Source organism: Fukomys damarensis, unplaced genomic scaffold (genome assembly GCF_012274545.1).
Source record: "Fukomys damarensis isolate Sample0158 unplaced genomic scaffold, DMR_v1.0_HiC HiC_scaffold_22, whole genome shotgun sequence".
NCBI classification, from domain to species: Eukaryota; Metazoa; Chordata; class Mammalia; order Rodentia; family Bathyergidae; genus Fukomys; species Fukomys damarensis.
In genome coordinates this window covers 16,144,489-16,165,562 of record NW_022900934.1, presented here as the reverse complement: position 1 = coordinate 16,165,562, position 21,074 = coordinate 16,144,489, and the positions used below count along the sequence as shown (strand labels likewise).

Below are 21,074 nucleotides of genomic sequence, written 5' to 3'. Positions count from 1 at the left end.
TTTTTTTTTTTTTTTTTTTTTTTTTTTTTTTTTTTTTTTTTTTTTTTGGTAACTGGGATTGAACACATGTCCTTGTGCTTGTGAGGCAGGTAGTAGAACCACTGAGCTAAATCTCCAGCCCACCCTTTTTTATTAGATCTTTAAATTGGGGGGGTCTAATATTTTTTAGTTCCTTATATATTCCACGTATTAGTTTGTCTGAGGAGGAGCTGGCAGAAAAATTTTCCTCATTTTATAGGTTGTCTCTTTATTCTTAGTGATCTCTTCCTGTGCAGAGGGCCAGCTGTTTTCTACAGTGCTCTCTCAGGTCTGTGGTCAGTAGTGGAGCAGCCAGCAGCTGATGATGTAGAATTGCCTCACTCATGTCTGGAAGTTGGCAGGCAGCCAGGTCACCAAGGTTGGCCTTCCTGAGGTCACTCGCCCTCTAGCAGGATGGTCTGGGCTTGTTTCACATACGGACCTCAGGGTTCTAAGCACACCAAGAGACAACTTTCAGTGAGCATTCTTCACACCTTTACTCGGGCTGGGGCTGTGTCTTGGGATACGGTGCTTGCCTTGCTTGAATCACATTTGTCAGTGTCCCTCCCATTGGCCTACTACGCCTCACAGCTTAAGCCACATTAAAAAGATGAAAAGAGACTCCACCTCTGGATGGGAAATGAAGGATCTGTGATCACTTTTTCAATCTCCCACAGTTTTTCCTTTGAAAAAGCTAAAGCTGCTCCAGTATCTCTCTACCACATTACACTGTTGTATTAGCCTTCCTGTTGCTGAGACACAAAACCTGACGCCCACTGGTTTAATTTGCGGTAGCCTATGGTTTCAGGAGATTAAGTATATGGTTGGCAGGCTCCAAGGCAGAAACCACATGACAGAGGGAGCAAAAATGCTTAGTCCTTGGCAGCTGGAAAGCCAAAAAAAAAAAAAGTGCTGAAGTGGAATAGGAAAGGACTATATGAAGTACCCAAGGTCATGCCTCTCTGACCTACCCAGACACAGTGATGGCGAACCTTTTAGAGCGTTCAATGATAAACAGCCCACTGCAGCACTTGTACCATAGTTTTGCCACCACGGATCTAAGACCTGTCAATACCCTAAATTATCTACTGGAATATGTGCTCATTGCCAGTCTTACTACCACCGACAAAATGTGAGATCCTTGATAGCAGAGGTCATTCCGTTTTGTGCTCCTACGTTTCTACGTTCCCAGTGCCACGAACAGTGCCTGGTAAGCAGTCAGGAAACATATGCTGGTCAGGGGTTGGTGTGGAGCAGGCAGGAAGCCAGGATGTTAGAGGAAGCAATCACATGGAATTATGACAGAAAATGATTAAGGTAAATGTATGGGAAAGTGATAGCTAAGAATGGATGACCAGGAGGCACTCACAGCCCAATATCCATCCCTACAACTTTGCACTCCTTTGACAGCATTGACCCTAGTGCTCCTTTCTCATCATTGGCTTATATTGACAGGCCGGACCTGCTGACCTGAAACACTTTGACCCAGAGTTCACCCAGGAAGCTGTGTCCAAGTCCATCGGCTGCACCCCTGATACTGTGGCCAGCAGCTCTGGGGCCTCAAATGCATTCCTGGGATTTTCCTATGCACAGGAGGACAGTGACATCTTGGACTGCTAGGAGAGAAGTTTCTGTGAAGCCACAGAGACAAGCTGGTAATAAGAGTCAAAGTCATAAGTCTGATGGCCTAAAGAAGGAACAGGTGCATTTTTCCCATTCCCTAAAAGAAGCAGTGTTACTTGGGGTCTGGGATGGTAGGAAAGGGCATCAGATATACAGAGGCTTTCTGTATTTCTGTTCTGCTCTTCTTGACAAAATGGCTTCTAATATTAGGGTTGTTATATGATTTTAAAAAATGGCTTCTGGTGGTCTAGCCACCACTTTTATGTTCTGGGCAGGGAAAAAAGGAGGGATGGGGTTGAGGGGTTGGCAAAAAGGCACCAAAGAAGAGCTTTCCCCGAAGCCCTACCCAGTGACTTCTACTGACATCTCACTAACCAACCTCCTTATTGTAATGGAGCCTGGGCACATGACCATCCCTAATAGAAAAGAGGGTCTGATGCTAAGTGAGAAGGGGAGGATGCTGGCCAGTCTTCAGTTTACACCTGTCAAAGTCCAGCTCTGGCTGTAGGAGATGGAAATGTGGTGTTATCTCAGTCACAACCTTGTAGGCGGCTAGCACTCTACCAGAGGGCCTCTTGGTGTTTGCATTTTTATCTCAATGTAGAAAATGACAGATATGCAACAAACCTGTAGGGTAGTACCAACAGCTTTTACTGTTCTATGTTGATGGTGTCTTTCTTTGTTGTGGGTGGTAATGGACAGTTATTATTGGGTTTGGCTGTCTGGCATCTGAACCCCTTCCAATATTCAGAGAATCCCTTATTATCTGAGCCTTGAGGGGAAATAACTACCTCCACTTAGAGTAGCTGAAAATGTTAGATACTGACTTTCCCACCTTTCTCTGAACTAGGGACAGGCATGTGGTTCAGAGATGCACTTGTGCCACACTTTGACCCAAAGAAGGGACCAGGATCTCTTTTAAGTGGTAGCTATGGTAATGATACCCACAAAACCTGAGTTCCTGGTGTAGAAATCGCATCAATGCAAACCATAGTAACTGGTTCTCAGCAGTGGCAACTGAAGTATTTCCTCCTTAAACCAGTGAAGCAGTGTCATTCTTGGAAACCTCAAGACTCCTTTTCCATATGCCCCTATGATTTTAAGAGCTTCCTAGACTTTAAAACACTTCTTTTTTGGGCCGGGAATTTCACTCAGTGGTTCTGCTGCCAAGGTCCCAAGTTCAATCCCTGGTACAAACAAACAAAACACTCCTTTTTTGTTTTACTGTCCAGTCAGCTTGAGAATGCCTGCCTTGCTGAGCCAGTTTCTATGCTAGACTCTTTCATATCTGTTAGCAATTTTCATCCAAGTAACCCTAACATAAGACTTTACTATCCCTTTTTTACCAGTGAAGAAACAAGGCCAGAGAAGTTGTTCCTTGCTTGAAGGCCACACTGCTAATAAAGGCTAGAACTGGGACTTGGAGTTATGGAAGTCAGCTCCAGGGCTCTTGCATTTAACCTCTGCACAGGTTGGCCCCTGACTTGGTCTATTAGGTCCAAGCAGAATGACTGTCAAAATTTCTAATGAGGGTCAAGGCAATATTTAGCTGCAACAACCCAGTAGTGATAAAAAGTGGTTTTGAAGAAGAACGTCCAATTGGACGCTCATTCATAGTTAGAGCTGGCTGCCAAGTGAATGCTATGCTCCACCTCACGTGCAATGCCCATGTGGTGACCAGAGCTTCCTGACCACCCATTGAGCACCACATGTTCAAGCTTAATTACTTCTAAATGCAATTCTGACTGGGCAAAATGTAATCTTGTAACATTTCAAGAATTAAGCACACTCTGCTCTTGTGGGATGAATTATGCTGCTTTATTTCTGTGGAAAAGTAGTTTTTTTTTCCAGACCCATGGTATATTCTTCAGCATAGCTTTATCAGATTTTTCCTTTGGAGAGAAGGGGAGGAACTTTCTCAGGAACAGTATGTGCTGGCAATTTTACTGCCTTTTCCTCTTAACTCAGTCTCACTCCTTTTCTTCATTTTTTGGCCCTCTCCCCCTTGTGCCCCAAGATTTATGAGGAATGAGGCTTGGAGAACATGGGAAAAAAATCATCAGTGACATTGACTTATTGGAAATCAAAGATAGGTCAGGAAGAACTAATGTTAGACTTTGACATGTGCTGAGAACATTGAAAGAAAATCTGATGTCCATTTTAAGAGCACTTGTTAATTGCTAAAATGGAACCTGAGGACAAAATTCTCCCAACTGCCCAAAGCAAAAAACAAAACAAAACTGTATAATTGTCAGAAAAATGATGGTACTGTCAAAAGCACGCTATCAGCTATGGGTTATAAAATGCATAATATTCTAAGACTGTAAAATCACACTGTTTTAACCAAGATAGAAAAAAAAAAATGAAGCCAGGCATGATGGCGTACACCTATCTGGCACTTGAGAGGCTGAGGCAGTCCCTGTGTCAAAAAAAATAAAACAAAAAAATGAAGAAAAGCTATGCTAGTAAACTGATCATCCTACACCTGTTTACTGAATACATTGTCAGTTTTATATGCATTATCTACAATCCTTATTAAAAGCCAACATTTAGAAATTATCTCACTTTACAAATAGGAAACATCCACTCAAGATTAAACAACCTTGCCCAAGGTCATCCAGCTGGTACAAGCCACAGCCAGGAATTGAACTTACTGGCATCTGACTCTAAAATCTGTTTTTCTACAGGCTCAGTGGGAGAAATGCTCCGGGCAGGTGCTCTTTTAATCTTCTAGTAAACACTGCCTGTCCCAGTTCTACATCATTTCCTTTTTGATCCCTAACTGCAGGCTACAGTCACCCAATTTTGCACAAAAATGAAGCATCCTCACAAGAGAATTTTCTGAGCTGAGAATGTAGCTGAATGTATCTGCTTAGCCAAGAGCTTAGGTTTGATTCTTTCAGTCATCCTCTTCACCTTTTCAATTTGCAGTGACCATGGTTGTGAAAAGACGAAACAAATTATACGTTTTAATATCCTCACTACTACTCTGTACATGCTGAAAACAAACATAAGTGTAAATCAAAACTGTTAAGATTGTCTGCACTTTCTTTGAGACTTGAGGCTGCTGCGGCGTTTTACAGCAATCCATAGCCCTCTCAGGGCAGGCACTGGCGCTCCCCTGGGAAGACGAGAGGCATGTTTGTGGCTGCAGGCATCTGGTTTCCCATTTTCACGGTGAAGGCTCTCTTGCACAAACAGTTCCTTCTGCTCACTGTGCCAGCTGCCCTCAGCCCTTGTTCTAAACATTACCACTTTTTTTTTTTTAGATCTCCAGTCAGTATGGGCGCCATTTTGACCAGTTTGGGCCCCTCACAACTTCTCGAGGCAGATTATATTTTTATGTTTTGGCTAAGATCTAACTCCGCACCTGCAGACACCTAGAGGGCCGCGGGTCACTCATATATTCCTTGATGCTCAACCTAGCATTACGGCCCTAAAAAGATGTAGGGGTAACAGAAGAGAACATCTTGGGTTACCATTCTCACCGTACACCTGCCCATCCTGAAAGTCTTTCCGGGCCTTTCAAAGCCCAGAAATTACTTCCCCAGACCGGTATCCCCAACAGCCGTCAACCACTTCCTAAGTATTTATACTCCGCCCGCTTTCCGGCCCCGACCTTTTGCGCCTGCGCCCTGGTGGGGGTGGATGAAGGCTGAAGCGGTCCGCTCCTCGACCACCGTGGGAATCTACTGTTTTTCGCCCCCCATGGTGGGGCAGACTTTGGGCTTTCTGGACCTACCATTCTTATTAGTTTCTAATAATAGCTGCTACTAAATAACAGAATAAAATGGGCTTCTTTATGCCAAAAATAGTCCTCGTTGTGTTTAGCTTTACCCCCCATTCATAGCAATGGTACAGTCCAGAATTAGCCCCACCCCTACCCACCAGCCCCTGACACCGCAATTGGAGATTGCTGTTTTGTCGTCATCACGTCGCTGCGGAGGTAACTCCCTGTCTGGGCCACGCCTTCGCGGTTGCTAAGCGGTCCTGGATACTTGTTGGCAGGATGCTGGCTGACGTCAGGTGAAAATGGTGGCCACTGGACCTCAGGTGAGCAGGTCTCCGACCTAGTGAGTCGGCAGGGGCGTCGGGGTGGCTTGGGGTCTAACGACGGCCTAGCCAAACTGCTCTGGAGACCTCTGGGCCACTTTTACGAAAACTCCGAGGTCCGCTAAGGTAAAGTCTACCAAGGGCGCGTAAAAAAGAGATCCCAGATCGCAGACTGGGTGCCAATCACTAACGCCTCATATTGAGTGGATTTTTAGTTGTACTGAATATGAAAGCGCATTGGACAAGGAATCGTAAGGTTTTAGACTTTTGTCTGTCTTTGCTGTGGCGCTTGGTCTTTCCGTCACTCATCTGGAAAAATAGGAGTTGGCTGATAAGCTTATTGAAGTGAAAGCCAGAGAATGATTGTACAGCGCAACCCAAATGTTATTTTTAATATTATCATTGTTACTGTTTTTAAGCTATTTGTCCTTAAGGAAACTCATTTCTAAGTCGTTGTGATAGGACAGGACTTCCCAGGACCCGAACAACAAACTGTTAACTGGAAGTGTAGCTTTCATCACACTCTTTAAGAGCCATCAGATGCCGAAAGGAATATATTCCCCTTTTCAGAGACTCTGACTTTTGGCCAAAAAATTATTAGTGACAAAAGCGAAAATATATGAATTCCAGTACTGATTACTTTTTCTGGGATAACCACTCAGTAAATAGTTCTTGCACCTACTAACCTAATAATTGAATGCATTTTTAAAAAAAAAATCAGGAAACTGGAGAAAACAATACAATATTGCATGTACAAATATGAAATTACATAATAGATGGAATAAAAAGTAAAAAGTGGTGTCACAATGGTAGAATCATAGGACCTTTTTCAAAAATTATTCAACTGCATGACTATAATAGAGAGCGGGGTTTGGACATATATTTTTTTCAACTAGACAAAATGATTTTAAAATTGCACTGGGAAAAATAAATAAATGACACTAGCCTGAAAAATTCTAAAAGTTAAAGGTAATAATGAGAATTGGGGGTGAAGGGAGGGCAGGGATATGGGGAAAAAACAAGAACCAAGACATATCATGTAAAGGTACAAGATCCCAATGATAAATGTAACTATATTGTTTCCTTTAAATGCACCAATAAACTTAATGGGAGGAAAATAATATAAAATAAAGAGAATTGGTTCTTCGGCTGGGTAAGATGTTATATAACAGTACGATAGCTGTGTTAGCTTTTCATTGCTGTGACAGAATATCTGAGAATATCAGTTTAAATGAAGAAATATTCATTTATTTATTTATTGTACCAGGAATCGTACTCATGTCCTTGCCAGGTAGGCACTGTGCTGCTGGGCTACATCCCCAGCTAAGAAAAGTTTATTTTGGCTCATCACTGCAAGGATTTCAATCCATGGTCAGCTGGCTCCATTGCTATGGGCCTGAGGTGAGACAGAGCATCATGGTGGAAGTGGCTGGTAAAGCAGAGCTGCTTACCTTAGAGCATTGAGGAAGCAGAGAGGAAGGGCCAGGGGACCAGATACATGTAGTCCCCAAAGTGAGTGTCCATGATGTAGTCCCTTCATCGGTGAATTAACCCACAAGATCTGGTCACTTCCTAAAGCTGACCAGCAATCAAACCTCTTAACACAATCAGGCTTTTTTTTTTTTTTTTTTTTTTTTTTTTTAGTTTTTTTTTTTTTTTTTTTTTTTTGGTACTGGGGATTGAACTTGGGTTCTTGTGCTTGCAATGCAGGTGACGGAACCACTGAGCCAAATACCCAACCTCGGACAATCAGCCTTTTATAGGATATTTTGGATCTTGGTCATAACAGTAATTAGTATAGAATTGAATAGAAACTTGTAGGCACACAAAATATGACAGAATTTGGAATAAGACCCAGATATGTATAGGGATTCATTATATAGCCAAAGCAGTAGTTTACATCAGCTGTGAAAAGATGGATTGGTGATGAGCAGCCTTCTAATAATTGAGGAAAAGTAATGAAATCCATTTGGAGCACCAAAATATATTCCAAATGGATGAAAGTTTAAATGTTTTATATTCCCAATACTGGGGATTTAACTCAGGACCTTGCAATTGCAAGTCAGGCACAGTGCCACTGAGCTAAATCCCTGACCTAAAAAATATTTTTTGAGACAGAGTTTTGTTATGTAATTTAAGCTGGACTTGAACTTGCTATGTAGCACAGACTGGCCTCAAACTTGTGACATACTCCTATCTCAGCCTCCCAAGTGCTACAATTTATTTTAAAAAATTATATCACAATAGTACTACTGGAAGAAGACGTTGATAAACTTTGAACATTTCTAAATTTGTCACAGAATCTAGAAGCTAGAAAAAGATATTAGTACTTTTGGGCCGGGGATTTAGCTCAGCGGTTCAGTGGCCTGCCTCGCTAAGTGCAAGGACCCGAGTATGATCCCCAGTACAAAAAAAAAAGAAAAAGATTAGTACTTTTGACTTTATAAAATTTAAAATCTTCTAGACTTGGTGGTGAATGGCTATGATTCCAGCATTTGAAAGGCTGAGACAGGAGGTTCACCATGAGTTCGAGGCCATCCTGGGCTACATAGTGAGTTCAAGACCAGCCTGAACTACAAGCAAGACCCTGTGTCAAAAAACAAAAAAACTGTAGTACCCATGAAATTACATCAAACCAGCTTCCAGAAGCCAAGTCTAAAAGCATCTAAACATATGAAAATACTTAGAATGAAAATTAGAAAAATATGAAACTCAGGAGAAAAATGAGTAGAGTACATGGATAAGCAAATCAAAAGAAATATAAGTGACTGAAACAGTAATTCTCCCTTATCCTCAGGGGATGTATTCCAGAAACCCTCTCAGATGCGTGAAACCACAGGTGTTACTAAACCCTATTTATGCTGGTTTTTTCCTATACATACATATCTACTATAAAGTTTAATTTATAAATTAGTCACAGTAGATGATTAACAATAATTATAAAATAGAGCAGTTATACTAATATGCTATAATAAAGTAGGTGAATGTCATCTCTCAAGATATAATGCTTAGCCGGGTATGGTGGCGCACGCCTGTAATCCCAGCACTCAGGAGGCTGAGGCAGGAGGATCACTGTGAGTTCGGGACCAGCCTGGGCTACATAGTGAGTTCCAGGTCAGTCTCAACTACATAGTGAGACTCTGTCTCAAAGAAAAAAAAAAAAGATATAGTGCTTTACTCACGTTTCTTGTGATGCTATGAGATGATCCAGTGCCTGTGTCATGAGATGAATGAGGAGAATGATGTAGCACAGACACACTATGGAAGGGTTACTTGAACACAACCAGGGTGATATCAACACAGAATCTGGTAACTGACGAACAGTAGGGTAATGTATACAGCAGGGATGCACCGAACAAAGGAATGATTCGTAGAGCAGACAATGCAAAACTTTTGGGGGTGATGGGGGAGGTAATTTATTTGTATTGCCTCCACTTTTCATTTTTCCTAATTTTTCTTTGTTTTCTTTCTTTCTTTTTCTTTTCTTTTTTTTTTTTTTTTTTTTTTTTGTACCATGGATCGAACTTGGGTCCTTGCTCTTGTGAGGCAGGCGGCAGAACCACTGAACTAACTCCCCGGCATTTTTCTACTGTAGTATTAAGACTTAACATAAACATCACTCTCCTGTTTCCTATTTACAGTTCATTTAGACTATTACTACAAATACAACATGCAATTTTTTAAAACTTACGGGGAAATGCAGTTTATTTATTTTTTTTCTCCTCTGCCGGCTTCTCAAAATCATTCAACATAAGTGAAAATTTATATGGATATTTTCTGTACATATCTGAAAGGGTAGAGTTTACACTGATAAAGTCAAAAGGATTTTGCACAAATACAATAAAATACAGAAAACAAAATACAGATGCTGTTATTTGGGGAACAATATAAACAATACAGTGCCACTTGGGTAATTTAGCAACAACACCCATACTTTATAGAAATAAAACTGCAAACCTTGAGAATGCTCTGACAAATATTAAACATTATATACACAATGAGGTAAATGTACCTTGGTCTCTTGAGAGGTGATTTAAATTTAAAGTAATTGACATTTTGAAGCATCTCCTTGACATATAAAGAACTAACAAACACCCCATTCCACTGGCACAATGTGAAAAGGGGATATCAAAGCATCAACGCACACAAATCTTGTTAAAAAACAAATTCACTGAAGTTTTTTTTTAAGTTTTAACAGGTTGAAGGTTATTAACCATATTTATTAGAAAGCTTCCATTTACAAATTAGATTGCATAATGACATTAAAAATAATGTACTGATAATCCTAACACCCTAGAAATCCAGCATTAGAGAGGGCCATATTCGAGCATTCCAAAACAGACACAAGAAGCTGTAGTACATGTCCAGTGGCATTCTTTAGGATCTTAAAATACTGGAGTATTTTATTTTTCTGCCGAGCTGCAACAAAACCATTATTTGGAATCTCAACCATTTAGAGCCAGAACACTGCCACAGTCAAGATTGTTTTGTTTTTTGAAGCAAAACATTTATTTGGTACATTTTAGATACACATAATGATAACATTCATCATAGGGAATTTGTACCTGTACATGTTGTATATGGCTTTTTTTTCCCCATTCCCCTCCTTTCGATCCCTCCTTATTTATAAAAGCTTTGTTTCCCTATTTTCCTTCCAGTCTCTCTTATTTTCGGGACAGTGCACTATTTTATCACACTACTCAGAGTGACTAACAATTTAAAACTTACAAATTGCTTATTTCTGGACTTTTCCATTTAATAATTTTAGGTCACAGTTACCCTTGGTAACTGAATCCTTGGGAAAAAAAACTATGGGTAAGAAGGACTATTGTATTTTATTGGTAAAGGTGGCAAAAATTAGAAATAGAATTGGGGCTGAGGATATAGCTCAGTGGTTCCGCTGCCTGCCTCACAAAGCATAAGTTCCCAAGTTCGATTCCCGGTACCAAAACAAGAAATAGATAGGCTTGTATGGAATGTTAGTGGCAGTATACATTATTACAGTTTTTTTGAAAGGCAGTTTGTATATTATTTATTCAGCCACTTAATAAGTAGGAATTTATTCCACAGACATGCAAAGTGCACAAAAATGTCATGTTTGTTTTTAGTAAATATGTTTTACTAGCAAAACATCTGAAGAAACATATGTCAGTCCAGTCATGACTGATTAAAAAAATTGTGGTACATCCTTAAAATGGAATACTGTGTAGCTATTTGGAAGAATATCATATATATAAAGGTAGAAAATATATTGCAGCCAGATGTGAACGCACCTGTAATCTCAGCATTCTGGGAGGCCAAGACAGGAGGATCAAAAATTCTAGCCCAGCTGGCTAACTTAGTAAGGCACTGTCTTAAAATGAATAATTGAAAAAGAAGTGCTGGGGATGTAGTTTAGTGTGAAAGCCCTGAGTTCAATTCCCAGTATAGCAAAAAAAAAAAAAAAAAAAAAAAAAAAAAAGAAAGAAAAGAAAAGAAAGAAAAAGGTTGCTGAGTAGTACATATGTAATATAAGATCCTATTTCGAGCCAGGTGTGGTAGCACTCACCTATAATCCCAGCAGTGGAGTGGCTGAGGCAAGAAGATCGCTGCAAGTTCGTCAGCCTGGGTTACACAGTGAGTTTAAAGGCCAATAAATAAATAAAGGTCAGGCTGAATTACATAGCAAGACTCTGTTTTTTTTAAAAAAAAAAAAAGATCCTGTTTCATAAAACATAAAATAAAGCCATGAGTTAATGTATGTATAGAAAGAATTACGGCCAGGGATGTAGCTCAGTGGTCCCACACCTGCCTGGCAAACACAGGGTCCTGAGTTTGATTCTTAGCACACACACACACACACACACACACACACACACCCCGCAAAAAAAAGAATCTAGAAGGTGTCAGGCATGATGGTCCACACCTGTAGTCCTAGCTATTCTGAAAGCTGAGGCCGGAGAATTGAGAGTTTGAGGCCAACCCTGGCAACATAGCAAGGCTATCTCCAAGAACTCTAGAAGCCTCTACCCTATACTTAACAATGGTTGGCAGTGAGGAATCAGGTTGGAATCTTGGTTTTAGGGCATCCAAGTAGGGTGAGGGGAGGGCAGTGCCGTGGAAGTGAGGTGGTGGGAGGGTCAGAGCAAAAGCTCAGCACAAAAGCCAAAATAGGGTAGGTTTTGTTTGACTCTCTTAGCTGTGTTTATACATTTCAGTCCTAACTTTGAGAATTACAAGTTTCATGGATAGGCTGCAATTGTATACCCTTCCTTTATAAATTAGAAGTGGAAGGCAACTGTTTTGGGAGGGTGGGACTTTCTTGGGGAATGTTGTTTATTGTTTTTCTGATCCATCTTTCTTCTATAAGGCAACCATGGAGAAGGATGTTCGGAGCACCATTCTTTTCAATGCATACAAAAAGGAAGTATTTACCATCAACAGTGGCTATAAATCCCTGCAGAAAAGACTTCAGAGTAATTGGAAGATTCAGAGGTGACCATGAGCATGTGTTTTGTTTTCCCTTCTAAGTGATCATTATAGCCGCCTGGTTATGTTGAAGTCTTATTTTCTTATGTACAATAAATTTTGTTTTTAAATATTGAAATCTTTCTCTATATTTAAACTTGGGTCAATACTTCAATTTAGTAAAAGAAAAAATGAAAATTAAATGAAAACATTTATAGATAATGTATGTGTAATGTTTTCTTTCGTGTGTTCATGTGCATGTGTACTGGGGAGTTACTGGGGATTGAATCCAAAGGTTTGCGTATGTTACACAACTGCTCTGAACTACACCACTGAATTACACCCCCAATCCATTTTATTCTGAGACAAACTGTCATTAAGTTGTTTAGGCTGGCCTTAAACCTGTGATCCTCCTGCCTCAGCCTACCAGGAAGCTGGTATTGTAGGTACGCACCACCACACCTAGCTTTGTATGTATGTTTTCTTACTGAGTAAGACTATATAATTACGTTGATTAATGGAACAGCCAGTGGAAATAGTAGATGGAGTTTTATTTTTGTTTTTAGCACTAGGGATTGAACCACTGACCCAGGGCCTTTACACTGAGCTACATCCTTAGCCCTTTTTAGGTTTTTTTTTTTTTTTTTTTCTTTTCATTTTTTGTCTTTTGTGTCAAGGTTTCACTATGTAGTTCAGGCTAGCCTTGAACTCATTATGTAGCTTAGCTGGCTTTGAACTTGAGGCTATCCTCCTGCCTCAGCTTCCTCAATACTGGGGTTACGGCTGTGGCTACCATGCTAGGCACCCTTTTTATTTTTTACTTTTGATAGAGGGTCTCACTAAGTTGTCCAGGATGGGCTAAACTTTGTGATCCTCCTGCCTCAGGCTTTGAGAATGCTGAGATTACAGTCATACACCGCCACACGTGGATAGAAGATTTCTTTATACTTTAGCATGGTTTAATTTGAACACATTGACTTATTGGAAGTATTTGAACAGAGGCTAGATGACTCTGGGGCAGGCCTGTGAGGGGATTCTCACCTTGGGAGTGAGGCTGGGAGGTCCCTTTGTCTCTTGGCCTCTGTGGCCTTGGTTTCTTACAGTCAAGAGGCTGTGTGATAAATTGGTTTAAATTGTGGATCTAACACTTGCTTCTAAAATCGTATTTCCAGTTTAAAAGATGAAATCACATCTGAGAAGCTAATTGGGGTGAAACTATGGATTACAGCCGGGCCAAGGGAAAAATTTACTGCTGCTGAGGTAAGAAATATCCTAAAAGAAAAATAAAGTGAGATGATTAAGAACCCGGGCTCTAAAATCCTGGATTTAAATCGCCCTTCACTACTTAACTGTGTTGGCTTAAGGAGGTTACGTCAATCTTTGTCTTTATCACAGAGGGGTTACCGTATGATCCATATTTCACTTCTGGGCATGTATACAAAAGAATTTAAAGGATCTCAAAGAGTAATTTGTACACCCATATTAAATAGTGCACTTTTCACAACAGTTAAAAGGGGGAAACAGCCCAAGTATCTGTTTTCAGATGAATAGATCTACAAATCTCTGTACCTAGTATGGGATATTATTCAGCCTTAGCAAGTTAGAGGGCCCGGGGCTGTAGCTCATTGGTAGATTGTGTATTTATCAGGCCTGGGGTTCAATCCCCAGTACACACACACAAAAAAAATGGAAACTTTGACACATGCTTAAAGATAGGTGAACCTTATATTAAATGAACCAAGGCAGTAACAAAAAGATAAATATTATGCAGTTCCACCTACATGAGGTATCTACAGTAGTAGACTTTATAAAGACCAAAAATGGTAGTTTCCAGGGTCCAAGGAAGAGGGGAGTGGGGAATTACTTAATAGATTTCAGGTTTGAAAGATGAAAAGTGTTCTGGAAATTGATGACATAAGATGTTAGTGTGTTTAATACTGCTGAACAGTACAATTAAAAATGGTTAAGATGCGAAAGTCAGGTGAGGTATATTTCACCACAGTTAAGCAAAGAATCTAGGACACAGCAAGAACCTTGTCCCACAGACTTGGTGTAGAAAGGGAAGTGGCTTGATGGTAGGTGAGGGTGTGAGGAGTAGGGAGGTGGAGGCAGGCCAAGATCTCTTGATATTTCTGGTTTTTTTCCTGGGGAGGTGGTCTGCAGAGGAGCAGTTTCTGTTGCCCTTTTTCTCTGTTTGTTGCAAGATATCCTTCTGGTTGGGCAGGGGATGAACCGAGGCATAACTGTTTGATCAGGAATTGAGAGAAGGAGTAAGAATTAGCATTGGGATTGTGTAGATTGCCTCTTTTTTTGTGTGCTGGAGATCCAACTTGGGTCCTTGTGCTTGCAAGGCAGGCTGCTGAACCAGAGCTAAATCCCTGGCCAGACCCCTGCCTCTTAAGAACCTGAAGGAAATGGACCACAGAGGGCAGCAGCCTCCAAAAAAAGGAATGATTCGTTACTTGTTGGTCTTTGGCTCCACCTTCCTTCTGTACGTAAGGAAGCGAAAAAGAGAAGTGACAGGATCTTTGCCAACAAAGCAGGCAGCCTCGGCAAAGCAAGGGTATCTGGAGAGAGGGCTGGAGCCTGGTGTCTGGACCTTTTCCCAAGTGGGGATGGGTTCCCAGCCTTGAAAGGCTGTGGCTTCCAAAAGTCACAAGTTCTTTGAGAGGCAAACTTGCTCTTTGGAATGCTAGCCTAATAAAATATCCTCCCAGCAGACCAATTGCTGGCACCATCCTTCTCTTTGGAGTTGGAATAAGGAGGGAAGGAAGAGAGAAAAATCTTTGGTTTTTAAGAACTGATGTTCCCTGTGTTTTTATTACTCCAGAGGGTGGATCCCCATGGTCAGCTGGGTCTTCCAGAGAGGAGAGTACTGCTTTCATGGACATTTCTTCTAGCCTCCTAGGACTAGTAAAGGGGTCGATTCACTGCTCCAGAGCTGTGTGACATCTTGATACTGTCCTCCAGAAGCTTCAGTGTCAGGGAAGACATTATATGTCTGGTATTAGATGCTAGCATCAGGCTAGAAACCAGGCTGAAGAGTTTCCCCTGCTCCCCACCTCAACTACAGTGACTCTGCACTCACGTGGTAGTGATGGGATTTAGTTATCACAGGGTGACCACATGGCGCAGATGAGTGTTTTTCACTGTTAGACCAATGTCTGCCTATGGTGTAAATGCCACCTGTGTTACCCTGAATTGAAATGCATATATTCCATCACCATCATTTGAAAAATATAAGTCAATACATTAATATCCTGTATGTAAAGAAATTAAATGAAGATGATTCATAAAAGAATATATGTAGCTGGTGTAGTGGCACATGCCTGTAATCCCAGCACTATGGGAGGCTGAGGCAGGAGAATCACAAATTCAAGCTCAGATTGGGCAATTTAGCAACTTAGTGAGACATGGTATCAAAATAAAAAAATGGATTAGGAGTGTAGCTCAGTATGAGGGCCTTGGGTTCTGTCCCCAGTACCACAATAAAAGAACAAAATGTACTTCACATTATGACTGGCTAAGCATATGTACACAAGGGAGAAAGTGTATTTTATTTAGCTTGTTAATTCTTGTGTATACATACAATGAAATATTTCTTAATATTTGACATTTGAAATAAAGGTTAAATACATGGTACTTTGGTTCACTCCACTATTCTGGCTGCAAACCGAATTGGACAAGAACTGAATCAAATTCTGTGGTTAGCCGGGCATGGTGGCGCACACCTGGAATCCCAGCACTCGGAAAACTGAGGCAGGAGGATCACTGTGAGTTCGAGACCAGCCTGGGCTACATAGTGAGCTCCAGGTCAGTCTCAACTACATAGTGAGACCCTGTCTCAAAAAACAAAAAACAAACAAACAAACAAAAAAAAATTGCCATGGTTAGGTTCAATGTTGACCTTTATGGGGAAATTTGATGTGGTTCTCATCCACTTTGGTTTGCTACCACCATGGAAAGAATGAAATTCATGAACCGAGGCACTACTGTAAATATCTAAACTCACCAAGACTAGAACAGGTACCAGTGCAGCCTGATACAGGTGTGGTGTGTTGGTAGCTCAGATCATGAGCCATGTGGCCATTGATGATGGGATTTTCCAAAACAGTACATTTTTAAATTGTAACAGTACATTTTTAAAATAAAATGTATAATTCTTCTCTCAGTTTCCACATAGTTGTATACCTGGGAATTTGATTTATATTAACCCATACAAAAAGTGCTTTGTGTTTATGTATTAATAGGAATTAAAATGTAGGTTCAGTTGTTGCTGTTGCTGCCTCTGGTGCTTGTTTTTCTTTTTTAAACTTACATGACTATATGAAAAGACATTCAGAAGTTGTAAGAAAGTTCTTCACTATGTGGGACATGTCTGACCATCTCAAAATTCCTTTACCATCTCTATCTCCTGCCCACTAAAAGGCCCTTAAACATAAATATGACAATCTAAATACCTGCTAAAGGCTTAATATTTCCATCAAGAGCCAGTGGCCCATATCATACAATGTCAATAATATAAACCATGCGACGCTTGCTTTCACACTGTAAAACATAATGGTGGACAGTCCTTTGCCCAACAGTGTAATTTACACACCACATCTTTTATGTATCTCTTTCTCAAAATGCCAGACAGCCAACAGGACATAAGAGATACCAATGCCACAATGCCAACTCTATTTCCACAGCATTTAGACACCATAAATTCCCAGTACCAGGCAGTAATGAGAGTCAGGTTCCCAAGCAAAAATTGTTCTGAGAAAAAAATATATCTATTTTCATGTATGTATTTGTGTGTACTGCAAACTTGACCTGCCTTGTCAGTCATAGAATACAGCAAATATTTAGGGCTCTACAGTATGAAAAAAAAGAGTTTGACAGTAATTCAAAAGGAAGAGAAGGAGAAATAGAATATAGTGAGACATCCAGGCTGTTGTGTAGGATTTGGGATCCATGTAATTATGCCTCATTGCTCCTTCCCTCCCTTCCTTTTCCAAAACTGTTTGTTAGGGACTTCTTATGTGCCAAGTTATACGTGAGGCCCTGGGACTGACAATAGAGGTCACAGTCAGATAGCACATGAACGCACCTCACAAGGGACCCGATAATCTAGGGAAATCAAACAAATTAACCACCTAACAATAACCATGTTCTAAGTTCCGCATTTCCACAAAAGCAAAGAAAAAAGGAGGTGTTAGATTATAAAACCTCACAATTTGCAATAGCTAAATCTTGGAAACAACCCAAATTCCCATCGACCAATGAGTGAATAGATGTGTTTTTTTTTTTATACAATGGAGTACTGCTGTGCCAAAAAGGATAAACTTGAGACATTTATAGCTAAATGGATGCACCTTGAGACCATACTCTTAAGTGAAATAAATTGGACACACATGCTTAAATACAGCAATGGTTCTCTTGTGTAAGAAACTGGAAGAGGAAATAAGGACTAAAATTATGTATACTACATATTGGGAAATAGGAAGAAATGGGAAATGGACCAAGGGAGCAGGGAGGGGAAAAGGAAGGAAGAGAACATGGAAAAAAAGTGAAAATAGAAGGAGAAAATGGAAACAGAGCTTTTATACATAGAGAAGGGAGGGGTGATCCAAAGGCGGGGGGAATGGGAAAAAGGGAAGAGGTGGAGTATATCATGTATAGGTGCAAATTTCCTATGATGAGCCGGGCATGGTGGTGCACGCCTGTAATCCTAGCACTTGGGAAGCTGAGGCAAGAGGATCGCTGTGAGTTCGAGACCAGCCTGGGCTACATAGTGAGTTCCAGGTCAATCTCAACTCAACTACATAGTGAGACCCTGTTTCAAAAAAAAACAAAACAAATTTCCTATGATGAGTGTTATTGTGAATATCTAAGAGGTACCAATAAATATTTTACTTCCATAAAAATAAATAATACCTTTTAAAAAAGGTTATAAGGCCCGAGGAAAGGATCTTTGTTAAAAACTTATTTTGAGCCAGTCATGGTGGTTCACATGGTAATCCCAGCACTACGGATTCAGGCAATGTCTTCAAGACCAGCTTGGACTACAGCCTGTCTCAAGCACACAAAAGCTGTCTTGAAATCACTGATTTGTTTGTTTTTTTATATTGTGGGGTAGGCAGGGGGAGAAGGATATCCAGAGTGTGCAAGAGCAAGAGGGCTGTGGCAAAACTTGTCTGGCCCAGTGGTTTCCAAAGGTGGGAAGTGTGTGTGAGGGAGCACTGAGGTACAGAGAGAAGTTGTATCTACTATTCATAATTTTCCTATTAAAATATTTCCTCTTGGGGAGGAGGGGGTGAAGGGAGGGCAGGGACACGGGGAAAAATGAGAATCAAGACCTGTCGTGTAAAGGTACAGAATCCCAATGATGAATGTAATTGTATTGTATACCTAGATTGTACCAATAACCTCAATAAAAAGAAAACAAAAATTTCCTCTTTAGAGGGTATGTCTGAAATTATAAAATGTATATACAAAAATATACATATTGGAGTTCATGTTCACATTCTTTTTGTGGGGGAGGTTGAGACAGGATCTCACTATGTAGTTGAGACTGACCTGGAACTCACTATGTAGCCCAGGTTGGTCTCGAACTCACAGGGATCCTCCTGCCTCAGCCTCCCTACTGCTGGGATTACAGGCATGCACCACCAAGCCTGGCCCATGTTCACATTCTTTTCTGATGGGTGCTTAATGAAAAAAGTTAAAAACTATTGGTCTGGGCTCCAGAACCCCCCAGTTTTCTCAGGCTGAACCAGCAAGGTCAGCTCTATTCTCTTCTTTCTTCTGTAGCTTTGTGAGAATAAGAAAGCTTCCCACAGAATAAGCAGGCAATTTGCATTTCTCACTGTGGTTTGGTGGGCTGATCCTGGGGTGATACGCAGGCCTTCATCCTGATACCCTTGGTGGAACTTGAGGAGAAGACGTGGTGCCTGTCGCCACACCAGCCCAGCCGTGTCAGCAGCCAAGCACTGCGTACTCAGGTTCCACTGCCAAGTCGGCACCTTGCAATAAATAAGTGGGTTTTGGGTTGCAGTTTGGGCACTTGGTCTCTAAAAGGTTTGCTATCACTGGTCTAGATCCGTGGTTCACAACCAGAGGTGGTTTTGTTTCCTCCTCTCCTCCCAAGGGGACATTTAGCAATGTCTGGAGATGCTGTTAGTCTGAGATCTCATAGGTGTACACCACGACTACTGCTGAATGCAATTTGGTGAGCTTCCTTTAGCTAATAGTTCTTCACTTTTGGTTTGCTATCCAGACAATTGACTTTGAAAATGGCAGTGTAGTGTGAGTATTTTAGAATTATTTGCTCAAAGACAAGCTTGGAGATCATGCGGAGTATACTTTATATTATCTTATATACATTTAAATTTAAATGCCCTATAGATTTGAAGGATGATGATGGTGATGATGATGATGATGATGATTTTTTTTTTAAATGGTATCAGAGATTGAACTCAGGACCTTGTGCTTGTAAGGCAAGCACAGTGCCACTGAGCTAAATACCTGGCCCTGAAGTTTTGTTTTTTAACTAGTTAAGAAACAAGTATTTTGGACAAAAGTCTTTTGAGCATATTCATAGATTGATATTTTCCCTTTGTATAGTTTGAAGTCCTAAAGAAGTACCTGGACAGTGGTGGAGATATCCTTGTGATGTTAGGAGAAGGTGGAGAATCCAGATTTGACACCAATATTAACTTTCTACTAGAAGAATATGGAATCATGGTTAATAATGGTAATTATTAGCATTTTAAATAGAGGCACTGATTTCCTATTCCTTGTTCATATCATGGCCCTCTGGGCCCACTGGTATAATGGAAATAGCCTAGGGTGGGGTCACATGGCTCAGCATTTGGGGCTCACCAGCAGCCTGTGCCTTCTGGGCCTAAGCTTCTTCTATTGAAAATGTAGGGGATTGGAGCAGACTTCCAAGGTTCCTTTCAGGTCAAAATTGAATGTGTAATATGTAATATGTATGAATGTGTAATAGCAATCTGATTTCCAGTCTAAAATATACCTCTTCTTTTTCCCTTTAAGACTCTGTGGTTAGAAATGTGTATTACAAGTATTTTCATCCTAAGGAAGCTCTGGTTTCCAATGGAGTTTTGAACAGGTAAGCATGTTGGAAAGCAGAAATGTCTTTTAAAATGGCTTTCAGCTCTACTTACACATTCTTTCCACTACCCCATTTCTCCCTTTCTTGCCTTTTTTGCTTTATTACATTATAATTTATTTTTATATTAATGCTTATTAATCAAATTATATTCTCCCATCTTGTGAAACTATTTCCCATTCACTTTTTTGCAGTTAGGATACTTGCAGTTGCAAGTAATAGAAAATCCTAATCCAAATGAGATTAAGCAGTACGGAGATTTTGTTTTTGTATTCATATCATTGAAAAGTCTAGAAATAGGGCAGGTTTCAAATATGGATTAACTAAAAGATTCCTATCATTAGGGTTTCAGTTCTATTTCTCTTCAATTCTCTTGGCTTTGCATTCTTGTATATATAGCCTGAATAGTAATAATCATTCCCAAATTCACACCCAGATGCAAGAGAGCATGCCTTGGTCCCAATATTTCCAGCAAGAGTAGTACTGAGACTTATTATTTTGAGCTGGCCTAGCCACAGTGCATCCCAGATAGGCCAAGTGGCATAGCTATGTTGTCTCTTGGAGTCTGGGACAGAATCTACTTTCTTAGATCCTAGAATGCATGAGGGGGTCACATCAGATGCCCCCCTATAAGCTTTCTCCCATGTTCAAAACGATGTATGTTCCACACTTGAACTTGCCATGTGCCAGGTAACTCTGTTGACCCTAGAGTGTAGATCTAGAATATGGACCCTTTCTTTCCTCGGGAATCAAGAAAATGGAACTGACCCATATATTTATATTTATATATTTTTATTATATATATACATATATATAT

General features: G+C 40.4%; 2 protein-coding genes across 7 annotated transcripts in view; both read left to right on the top strand.

The window, feature by feature from the left end:
• The window catches only part of Sgk2 (serum/glucocorticoid regulated kinase 2), a 21,086-nt gene extending 17,034 nt beyond the window's left edge, over positions 1-4,052 (top strand). For all 4 annotated transcript variants that reach the window (XM_033767116.1, XM_010631441.3, XM_010631443.3 and 1 more), the window contains exon 13: positions 1,474-4,052. In XM_033767116.1, the coding sequence (XP_033623007.1) occupies positions 1,474-1,638 (165 nt within the window). In that variant the 3' untranslated portion in view covers positions 1,639-4,052. The remainder of the gene's footprint in view (positions 1-1,473) is intronic.
• Positions 4,053-5,086: 1,034 nt separating this feature from the next.
• The window catches only part of Ift52 (intraflagellar transport 52), a 56,113-nt gene continuing 40,125 nt past the window's right edge, over positions 5,087-21,074 (top strand). For 2 of the 3 annotated variants that reach the window (XR_781693.3, XM_010631440.3), the window contains exons 1-5: positions 5,087-5,694; positions 12,044-12,168; positions 13,314-13,401; positions 19,750-19,879; positions 20,182-20,257. Coding sequence is in view for 2 of the 3 variants with exons in the window: in XM_010631440.3 (XP_010629742.1) it covers positions 5,674-5,694; positions 12,044-12,168; positions 13,314-13,401; positions 19,750-19,879; positions 20,182-20,257 (440 nt within the window). In the remaining variant the exon portion in view is untranslated. Of the gene's footprint in view, positions 5,695-11,280; positions 11,311-12,043; positions 12,169-13,313; positions 13,402-19,749; positions 19,880-20,181; positions 20,258-21,074 lie in introns of those variants that run through there. The other variant, XM_019208541.2, reaches the window with a different exon arrangement.